Source organism: Alosa alosa, chromosome 4 (assembly GCF_017589495.1).
Source record: "Alosa alosa isolate M-15738 ecotype Scorff River chromosome 4, AALO_Geno_1.1, whole genome shotgun sequence".
NCBI classification, from domain to species: domain Eukaryota; kingdom Metazoa; phylum Chordata; class Actinopteri; order Clupeiformes; family Clupeidae; genus Alosa; species Alosa alosa.
The window spans coordinates 4,845,672-4,857,147 of NC_063192.1; the positions used below are offsets into that span (position 1 = coordinate 4,845,672).

The 11,476-nt window shown below is 49.0% G+C and overlaps 1 protein-coding gene across 3 annotated transcripts in view; it reads left to right on the forward strand.

The window, feature by feature from the left end:
• samd10b (sterile alpha motif domain containing 10b) overlaps positions 1 to 10,866 on the forward strand; it is an 82,632-nt gene extending 71,766 nt beyond the window's left edge. For all 3 annotated transcript variants that reach the window (XM_048241146.1, XM_048241148.1, XM_048241147.1), the window contains 2 exons: positions 4,418 to 4,558; positions 10,688 to 10,866. In XM_048241146.1, the coding sequence (XP_048097103.1) occupies positions 4,418 to 4,558; positions 10,688 to 10,710 (164 nt within the window). In that variant the 3' untranslated portion in view covers positions 10,711 to 10,866. The remainder of the gene's footprint in view (positions 1 to 4,417; positions 4,559 to 10,687) is intronic.
• The last annotated feature ends 610 nt before the right edge of the window (positions 10,867 to 11,476 follow it).

Here is an 11,476-nt window from a genome sequence, read left to right on the forward strand (position 1 = left end):
ACCTCTATAATCCATTAGAGGAGCACTTACACAGAAAAACAGAACTAGGCCATAGTGGTTGAGATATGAGAGAGAGATTGAGAGAGAGAGAGAGAGAATAAACCATAACAATTACCTGGGGGGTGATTGCACATGTAGTATCGCTTATAGTGTGTAACCTTGCTGTTTGTCACGGCACTGTTATGTGGCACTAGAGAAAAGCCTCAAGCTGGAGCCGGTTTCCCAGCCCTGTGTTAGCGTCCACTGGGGAGAGGGAGGAGTGCTGGCCGAGCGGCGCAGGCGGTGGGAGTAGGACTACTGGGCGGGGGGGACGCGTGTGAGTGTGACTACGACATCCATCAGAAAATAGGTCAGTGTCTGCCCATCCTAACCCTGGGGCGAAAGGCCATGTGTGTCTGTGTGTGTGTGTGTGTGTGTGTGTGTGTGTGTGTGTGTGTGTGTGTGTGTGTGTGTGTGCGTGTCTCTGTGTGAGTAGGGGAGGGGAAGGTGTGTGTAACCATAACCAGAGATGGGAATGGATGGATGGGAGTGTTAGACTGTGGTGTGCATCACAGGAGGTGTCTCTGATCCTGGATCTTCCTTAAGCTGCACCAACTCTTAACCTGATCCCCCAACCTCTTAATCTTATCCTGAGACCCCCCACCCACCCCCCACACACCATCATTGTCCTGACACACACACACACACACACACACACACAGACACACACAGACCACACACACACACACACACACACACACACACACATACACACACACATACACACACACATACACACAGACAGACATGTGTGTATGCCCCAGGAAGCCAGGAACAGAAACTTTGCGATGTTGTACCGGTAAGGCTATAGGACCACTAACCTGAAGCCGTCATTCAATATAGCACATACATATTGTCCATACAATACATATTTAACAGATGTATAATAAATACGACAGGGATGCAATAAAGCTCACCCGTTCACACAGGACATGCATCTTAATGTGTTTTGCCTAACTTAAGAGGACAACAAAGAAATGAAGCCCTGTGGCGAAACATAAAACACGCTGACGTTTGTGGATGTAATAATATCCAGACTGAATTACAGCCTCACACAGACTCTGTGTTGTGGTGTAAGTGTGGCTGTAACCTACATTTATTTTGTGTCATTATGTTGTCTGCTTGAGGCTCAAAACTTCTGAAAAATTACATGCTTGTTTTTTCACAAGTGTTACCAAAACAGGCAGCATAAGGAGGAAGGAAAGTATTACACTACAGATAGAATGACTTATTATCACGTACCATTAATGTCTATTTTGTATGTAAACACTCTTTAACGTTTATTCTGAAGAAGTAAGTAGAGCTGGATGTCTGTGATTCATGGTGCTTGAATGTAAATGGCCTCTAATGTAAATATTTTATGAGCGCTTTCGTGATGGTAGCAGTAGAACATTATTGACTGTAGCCAGGAGTCACCTGTTTGCTCTTGAAAGCAGGTGGGATGATGCAACAGTGTCTTCTCCTCCACCAACTCCACCCCCCACCCCCACCCCCCGAGGGTGGTGCTGTCAGCTCCTTCCCCTGCTGTGCCTTTCTTCTGCTCTGTGTTAACCAAGCAAGCTGCAGGAGGTCCCCTCAGGGGTGAGAAAGAGAGGAAGAGGGAGGAAGGGGTAGAGTGATAGAGAGATGGAGGGAGCGAGGAAGGAAGATGACAAAGGTGATGCAGAGACTGAGGGAAAACACAAAGATAAAAAAAACAGAGGGAAGGAGAGGGGATGTTTTTATTTTTATTTTTTAAGTGGCGTCGTCATTATGGGCAGCCGAATGATTCCTGTCACTACTCACAAACACTGGGACAGGCAGGAGCAGAGGGGCACCGAGGGTCTGTGTGTGTCTGTGTGTGTTTGTGTGTGTGTGTGGAGTGATGGGGATTGAAATGGACCTGAGTGACAGCGGAGAGATCTGAAGCTTGTTTTTGTTTTCCACTCCTCCACCCCCACACACACCACCCCCCCCCCCCCACACCCCACCCCCCACCACAACTTTCCCATCTGCACTACACCTCCGCCTTGTAGCTGTTGTTGTTTTCTTCCTTCTGTATGCTTTAGCTTTGATGCGTCCTTACCTCACCCCAACTCATCTCAACTCAACTCTCGTTACACACAGAGGCATACACACATGCACTGACACACACACACACACACACACACACACACACACACACACACACACACCCCACACACACACACACACACACACACACACCCCACACACACTCTTGCAAGTACACATCTGGATACTGGCAAAATCTGGACTTTCTCAAGACTTTGACATCTTTATGGAACTACTCAACTCTTTCCCCACCATTCTTAGGGGGCAAAAAAAAAAGCCCTGCTCATGGAGAAACAGGCATGAGAAACCTCATCCTCGCTGTGCTCCCATAAAACATCCATCACCAGACCACAGGCACCTCCCTTACAAACACGTGCACAGTGAGGGGAATTAAATGAAATCACTTCTGACACCCTATTAAGGCCATTTATATTTCACCAGCGACAGGGAGGAGTGGGTCTGTGTGTGTGTTTGTGAGTGTGTGTGTGTGTGTGTGTGTGTGTGTGTGTGTGTGTGTGTGTGTGTGTGTGTGTGTGTGTGTGTGTGTGTTTAGGGGGTGATTGTGTTGGCCCATGGTGCTGTACTCTGTCCAAGGTCACCTAATATTTATGATCTAACAAGAGCTTCATTAGTTTGTTAGAGGAGAGGGGAAAATGAATTAAATAAATAACTAAAGTGTGTCCCATGTGCAGAGGAATAACAAGCACACGTTAATGACTCCTAATACGGATCCATTATACAAGCCACCTATGCGCCTCGCCCATTTGCGTGTGTGTGTGTGTGTGTGTGTGTGCGTGTGTGTGTCAGTGTGTGTGAGTTCATGCAGGGAAGAGGTGAAATGAGAATGGATGCGTTTATTTGGGCGGAGAACAGGCTGATTTATGCGTCTAATTACAACGGGGACCTCCGCGCGGAGCAGGGTCGTGCCATGATAAATCCCCCCTGTCCTCAACACATTTGAAGGACATGCATCTGACATTAGCACGCGACAGAGAGAGAGAGAGAAAGAGAGAGAGGGAGAGAAAACAAGAGAATGAGAAAGTGAGTGAGAGAGAGAGGGAGTGGGAGAGAGAGAAGGAGGGAGAGGGAGAGAGAGAGGGAGAAGGAGAGAGAGAGAGAGAGAGATGGCTTGCCGGGGGCTGAATTTTGTTGCTGCCACCCAAATACGGCACTGCGTGGGGGTAATGGCATGTAAAATGACTGCTATTTCTTAAACGCCTTATGGCCCACTAAAAGCTGAAATAATAAAATAAAATAAAACGCAGCGTTTTTGCAAGGCGGCACGGTCTTGTGTGAGCCTTGCACCGTCTCTACCTGAGCGTTGTGATCGCGTCCGCTCCGCCTCAATGACTTCACAGTCGTTAATTTGACGACGCGTGGCGAGGGACGCGGAGAGAGTGTGTGTTAAAAACTCCCGCTGGTCTCACAGAGACTCTCTAAATCAACCAGCACGCGTTTTTCGGGTGCTACTCCTGCAGAAGCCACGACTGATGCTCTTTTAGGAGAACGACAAAGCAGAGCACACCCACACACACGCACACACGCACTCACATACACACATACACACATACACACACACACACACACACACACATGCATACACACTCTGCCCACCCATGTGTGTCATTATTTTGACTGGTGCCGTCGAGAGTAATTTTATTATGACACCCTTAAAAGGCTTTGACACATGCTTTAGTGTTGCAAATCATAAAAGGCACCATTGTAAAGGTACCTGCACATAGACAATGCCTTTCCTGTTTTACATCTTCCTCTCTCTCTCTCGCCCTCTCTCTACTGTATCCCTCTCTCTCTGCAAAGTATGAGCAAAGCTGCCTACTCATTCTTTCTCTTTCTTTTTCTCTTAACTGTCTATCTCTCATTGTCTATATATTAACATGTATTTCTCCCCCAATGGGCTTTTCTTATCATGCATCTCTGTATATTTCAGCATATTTCTGACTCTCTTTTGCACCCCCCAGTCCTTATCTACCCCCCAGTCTACCCCATATCTACCCCATATCTACCCCCTGGTCTACCCCATATCTACCCCATATCTACCCCCCGCTCTACCCCATATCTACCCCCCGCTCCACCCCATATCTACCCCCCGCTCCACCCCATATTAAGCCCATATCTACCCCCACTCTACCCCATATCTACCCCCCGCTCTACCCCATTTGTAGCCCTATATCTACCCAATCCCCTTCCCAGGTTGCACACAATCTGTCTACCGTTATCCATATATTCCCATATTTAATCCTGACAATCATTGACCTCTGTATTTTACAACATGTTTCTGTCTGTGTGTTCTCTTTTGACCCCCCAGGTCGGGCACTGCTGCGTCTGAACGGGGAGAAGCTGGAGCGCATGGGCATCGTGCAGGAGACGCTCAGGCAGGAGGTGCTGCAGCAGGTCCTCCAGCTGCAGGTGCAGGAGGAGGTGCGCAACCTGCAGCTGCTCAGCAGAGGTGAGCAAGGGGGGGTCAAAGGTCACAGGGTTTTAAAAAAAGCTGGTCAGGAGGATGGTCAAACGTCAGAGTGACAAACAGCAGTGGTGATGGGATGCGGTGGGGGGAAATGTCCAAGTCAAAAACTGCACCAGTCAGAGGTGAAGAGGAGGATTGAAGGTGAGAGTTTAAATCTGGGTGGTCAAAATATTGTCAGTGGTAAAAATATTGCAGCTCTGCAGAGGTGATGAAATGGGGCTAGTCAGAGGTCCTTCAGAATGAGCAAACAAACCCAGTGGACATGTGGAGTGTGAAGGCAGGCAGAGGTCAGTAAGAGGCCAGGAGTAAGACACAGCTCGCGGAGGTGAGAAAAAATGCTGTGTGTGGGGGGGGGGGGGGGGGAGGTTGGAGAGGTTGGAGAGGTTGGAGAGGTCTCGCATAGTAAGAATGATGATCAGGATAATTGGAATATTATATAGCACTTTCCAAGCAAATTGGAGCAGTTTGCCCTCCAGGAAAAGGTGATGACAATAATGAATTCTAGCAACAGACGAGATGACTTCAGACAAAGTGGTAATGAGAATTTGAACCAGCGCAAGAAGCACAAGGTAAAAAGACTTTTAAAGAAATGTGAAGGAGTGTCAGTCAAGCATGCCAAGGGTATTTGGAAGATGTTCTTGGGGGGAGGGCAGGTGAAGAAAAGGAGGTGTGTGTGTGTGTGTGTGTGTTTGTGTGCGCGTGCGTGTTTATGCAGCGCAGTGCGTGTCGCAGGCAGTCGGCAGTGCGTGTGCGTGTGTGTGTGTGTGTGTGCGTGTACTGTATGTGTGTGTTCAGGTTCTCACACTTTGCATTAACTTAGTGAACCTTTACAAGTTGGTGGTCAGGTCATATATCACCTCGTAAACAGATCGTTTTAGAGAACAGGGAAGTAAAAAGGAAACTATTTCTTTACCTCAAACCCATGGTCAGTGTTTTAGAGGTTTATTTTTCTCAGCCAGACTTTACTCCGAGGTGAGCTATTATTGGCTAAAGCTTTGCCTTCCGCTAAACAGAACCATGACAGCATCGACCGACACTCGCAGCACCTCTGCGAAACTTTTGACGGATTCGCAACTGTTAGCTCAGCGTCTCGAGCTGTGCTCCTGAGGTCTCCCCCAGCTCAGCGCAGCGCTGGCCTAACCAGGGCCCGTCCTTGTGCTCATGTCAAAGCACTGTGTGCATCCAACACCAAGTTGAAGAGAGAGAGAGAGAGAGAGAGAGAGAGAGAGAGAGAGAGAGAGAGAGAGAGAGAAGGGGGAAGGCATAGAGAGAGAGCATGTAAGTGCTTTGTCAGGGAATTCTATTAATAGCGTCAGGGGCAAATTTAATTTAACAGTTCAACAAGCCTTGACTTTTCTTGTGCCGTCGAAGTGGCTAATTGAGTTGCCCGGTGGAACACCTGAGAGAGAGGGGGGAAAGTCGGGGAGCAGTGTATGTGTGTGGGGGGGTAGGTCGAGGCCAGGACAAGTGTGTGTGTGTGTGTGTGTGTGTGTGTGTGTGTGTGTGTGTGTGCGTGTGCGTGTGCACGCGCGAGTTAGTAGGGGGGTGTGGGGGTTGGTGAGGCTGAGTCTGTGAGGGCGTCCGAGGCTGCGGAGGGTCAGATAAAACTGCTGTCAGAGCAGATTAGACGGGTGCTGATAGTCGCCATCACCTGTCAGGAGGCATTTGTCTCGCTCCTCCACTTCCCTCTCGTCGGTGGCTTGGAGACTCCTCTCTCTCTCTCTCTCTCTCTCTCTCTCTCCCTCTCTCTCTGTCTCTTTTCTTTTTCTTTTTTGCGCCAGTGTCTGAGGGATGGAGGGAGAGAATGAGAGAGGGAAAAATGGGAGGATGGGAAAAATAGAGAAATAGACAGACGAAGAGAGAGCAGGAAGTGAGAGAAAGAGAGACATAGACAGAGACAGACAGAGAGAGAGGAAGAGGAGGAAGAGAGAGAAAGAGACAGACAGGGAGATGGGGGTGGGGGGTTTCGGTGTCAGGTTTGGTATTTAAAGGGGAACACAGTCGGCGCAGGGCTGACATAACTGATTCGGCTGCCATGAATGGGATTGATGAAATATTGATTGTGCTGTAACTGGAAGTGTGACTGAGCTTCAGTGCGTTGATGGAGGCCCTCCTCATTTCCCAAGGACCCTCGCTGTGTCTCACCCCTCAGCCTTTCATTTTTCTCTCTCTCCCTCACTCCCTCTCTTTTTATACCTCTCTCTTCTTATCTCTGTCTATTGTTGTCTTTCTCCCTATCAGTCAGTCTTTCGCTCCTCACTCTCTCTGTCTCTCCATTCCTCCCTCCCTCTATATCACTCTCCCTCTGTCTAACTCTGTGTTTTTTCTTTACCACTCGCTCTCTCTTTTTCTCTCTCTTCGTCTTTACCTTCCTGCACGCTCCCTTACTTCTCTGTATTCCCTCGCTCTTTCACACTCATCTCCCCTGTCCGTTGGCACCTCCGCTGTGCCAGGGCTGTGCTGAGAGGCTATGAGAAAGAGTGTAGAGATATTTCTGGAAGTTTCCGTGAGCGTGCAGCTGGGGCCAGATGGTGGGAGCGTCATCACCAGGGGCGACGGGGAGAGGGGGTGTGTGTGTGGGGGGGGGTAGGAACCACCATCAGGACTAAGCATTTGGTACCAAAACACCCCTCCTCAGTGATCTCTAAAATCTCTCAAATCTGGCCCCCCAAAACACAGCTACCCTCTTAGCTTCCGCTCTGCTAGCCTAGCCTTCTCAGCATGATGTAAGAACTAGCAAGCTGTGATCTCGTCTCAGACTGTGCAAAGTGTGAAAGGTATCTGATAACCCCAAAGGTATCTGAAACTTCACCGATTAATGTGATTCTGTGTCTGGGTTCTTCGCAGCAGTTATGGCCTCTGGATGAAATAAGTTCTGGGATGCTTTAGCACAACTGTCACCGCAATCTGAAAGCAATCACTAAAATGGCATTGGTATTCTCCTGGGTATGTTCATTTGTGACTTGTGAAAGTTTGAAACCTGGTGTGGCTATGATGAATGTGTGTACATATCCACGGCAGTATGGATGGACTTCAGCTGGGCCCAAGGCTCAGAGGAAATGGTAGAGTCACTTGCAGCACTTTAACGGAGGTGGCCATGTAAAGCTGATGTTTGTTTCTCCCCAAACCCCCCACATACACACACACACACGTTTTTTGTCCTCCTCAGCCTCCTCCACTCCCCTCCTCCTCCCCCCACTGTCTCTGTCTGAAAAGCAATTTAACCGGGAGTGAAACAGATGCTTGCAACACTGTAATTGCTCTTCGCATCGAGCACAAGACCGTATTACCCCTCCTGCAAATTACCCGCACAAGAAGGAGGAGGAGAAGAAGGGAAGAGAAGGAGAGAAAAAAAAAACATCTCCTGTAATGCCTCACCACCCCCCACCCCTCCCCTCCCCCCACACACACACACATATTCTTGAACAAAATAGCCGAGACAGAACTGCTTTGTGTGGCGACAGGCCCTCTCCTGCAGTAGATAATTCTTCCTCACGGCTTTGGCAGTGGTTTACTGAATGCTGCTATTATGCTCCGATGTGCTTGCTTTTGTGGGGCTGTTGCACCATTCCACTATAAAAGACCACTGCAGAGTGTGTTTCGCTGAACACCGCTGTCGTCCTCGCAAATCTTATCGCCCGGCTTTTGCAAAAGCTGACAGCCGACGACATTCTTTCTCCTCAGAAGAATATGTTTGTGTGGCACAGTGTGTACACCGTGTCTGGCTACAACAGTGCATACAATACATATCTGCAAGTGTTGTACTTTTTCAAGGTATTTAAAAAGGTGTGTGCATGTGCGTGTGCGTGTGCGTGTGCGTGTGTGTGTGTACGTGTGCGTGTATGTGCGTGTGTGTGTGGAGTGGTTTGGCAGGGCAAGCCTGGTCTCTGTCCGCTGCTCTTCCTCCTCCTGCTTAATCAGACGGCCTGCTCCATATGTCAGTCCTCATCAGGAGAACTGCCACAAGGCCTGCGCAACATCTGCTGAGGGCACAGGGGAACAGCCCACGCCGCCCCTGCTCCTCCCTCTCCTCCTCTATCTCTCTTCTCCTCTTCTCCCCCTCCTCACCCTCTTTCTGTCTCTCTCTCTCTCTGTCCATCTTGCACATTCCGGCTTTTGTTTTGGTTTGTTTTTACTTTCCGCTTTCTCTCCCTTCGACCACCGTAAATTCTTTACTTCCTCCAAGCTGTGCAGACACACACACACACACACACACACACACACACACACACACACACACACACACACACACACACACACACACACACATCTTTGTGCTTGTGTAATGTCATGACTGCCAGCATCAACATTCTCAGTTCGGAAGTTTCCTTACAAGAGATGAGCCAAGAAGATTGCTGTCGCATAACCTCAGAAGCCAGCCACCATGTCTGTGTTATATTTCCCAAAGCAGGCGACTGCCTACTCCGTTGTCGCCCAGTGACACTGCAGGGCCCAAGCTGGGCAAACTTACTCATCACAGATGGAAAATATCCAGTAATAGATTCACAGAATACACATTCAGAGAGGAGGGTCTACTCTCCATTCATCCATCCATCAATCCATCCAGCTATCCATCCATCTATCCATCCATCAATCCATCCAGCTATAACTGTTGCCAGCAGTTCTCTCTGGATGAATAAAGTATCTATCCATCCGTCCTTCCCTTCAAACCCCTCTCAGGCAGTTCCTTCATATTGGTGTGTGCTTAAGCATCTCTCCATATTTGCAACTCCATGAGTCACTCCAGGCAGCACACATGGACTGATAGACTGTCACTGCCAAAAACTTCTGCTGGCTGACTGACATTATTACTAATTGAAATCAGTGAATACAACTCCTTCAGACCGAGGGGAACAGTGTGTATGGGAAAGCAAATGCATGCCTGGCTCAGAGATCTGGCAGAAACGTATGTATCGTTGATGAGCTTGGAACGCTTTCTCCTCTGCCTCATCAAGCCTGCGTGTTTGTGTGTGATTACTAAAGCCATTTCTTATAGCTTTCAGCCTTACAAAACAAACGGGCACATATGAAATATTGTTCACCGTCACATGTTTGGAGTTGGGTTAATTATGTGCCAGGTTTTCATAAAAGCATGAAAGCACTTCAGTGTGTGTGTGTGTGCATGCGTGTGTGTGTACGTATTTGTGTGTATGCTTGTGTTCATTTGTGTATGTGTGTGTATCTGTGTGTGTGTGTATGTGTATATGTAGTGGTGTGTGTGTGTGTATGTGTGTGTGTGTGTGTGTGTGTGTGTGTGTGTGTGTGTGTGTGTGTGTGTGTGTATCTCTGTGTGTGTGTGTGTTTGCATAAAGCATGAAAGAGTATCCGGAAACATCTGTGCCATCCATCTTCTCTGTGCCTCTTCAGTCGCCCAGATGGCTCTCGGATGTCAAGAACCACTTACCGCAGAAATACTGTGCATTGCCTTCCCTTAATGAATGTTATTGTATGGATGTTCATGTGTCAACTGAGAACTTTATTTCTTTGCCTTTAAGGGTAGAATGTGTATATTCTTGAAAGTTATCACATAATTCGTATATGTATTTAGCATGTGTGTGTGTGTGTGTGTGTGTGTGTATGTGTGCACACCCATACATGTGTGCACTTATGTACGTGCATGTGTGTGTATGCAAGGGCTGCCTATTTGCATCCGAGTGCATGTGTTTAGGTCTGCCTGCTGGAATGGTATGCAAATGTGAGGAGAGAGGAGGACACAGCGGAATGGGCAGACAGTGAGTGAGCAGGAATGAGACAGAGATGGATGCAGAGGAGGAGAGAGAGAGAGAAAGAGACAGAAACAGAGCCAGGAGGTGTGTGTGTGTGTGTGTGTGTGTGTGTGTGTGTGTGTGTGTGTGTGTGTGTGTGTGTGTGTGTGTGTGTGTGTGTGTGTGTGTGTGTGTGTGTGTGTGTAGGGAGATGAAGCCAGCGTTGAGATGGGGTCAGCGAGAGGTCTGCAGCAAGACAGGCTGTGTGAAACTGGAGCTCTGCCTGTTTTGCTTTCTATCTGTGCCCCTTTCTTTTCATATCTGAATGACTCTCTCTCTCTCTCTCTCTCTCTCTCTCTCTCTGTCTCTCTCTTGCTCTCTCTATCTGTCTTCTGTCTCCCTGCAGCGTCATTCGGAAACCTATCTTAGCTCGTCCACCCATTTGGCAGTGCTCTCCACACCCTCACAAAAGGCGCCCGACCGCTGAAGGAGGACCTGGACAGGCCTGATACTGGACGTGAATGGAGGATGCAGGAGGACGAGCGGCATCCTTTTCTCCTCCTCCTCCTCCTCCTCTTCTTCTTCTTCCTCTTCTTCTTCATCTGTTGGGATGGGGAGGGGGAGGGGGAGGAGTGGGGCGGGCGTGGGCCCGGGCCAGTCTGCTTGGGGGATCCGACGCCCGCGTGCCAAGCTGTTGGGGCTCCACTGAAAGACAGAGGACTGGAGGGGGGAGCTCTGGGAGAGACGCGGCAGCGCTCAACACAGGGGCCGATACTGTAGCATAGAGATAAGACAGACACCCCACCACACCGCACCACACCACACCGCACCGCAACGCCTCCCTCCCTCCGACCACTCCGCTGGTCCAGCTGAGCAGAGGACACTGTCAGGATACTATTTGGACGCTTTCTTTTTTTCAGTCTGTCGCGCTTGTTTTCCTTCTTTCTTCTTCTCTGTCTGTCTGTCTGTCTTTCTGTCTGTGTTTTATTCCTCCTTTCCCAGGTTATTTATGCGGGGTGCTGCTGGAGTGGTGTGGTCAGTGGTGGCTGGAGCAGGAGGCCAGTACGGAGACGCTCGAGAGCGGGGAGGCCATGAATCAGGCCACATTGATGAGCTGCCTCCTGAACCACCAGACTGCCAGACCAGCTCCCTCTCAACTCTCTCTCTCTCTCTCTCTCTCTCTCTCTCTCTCTCT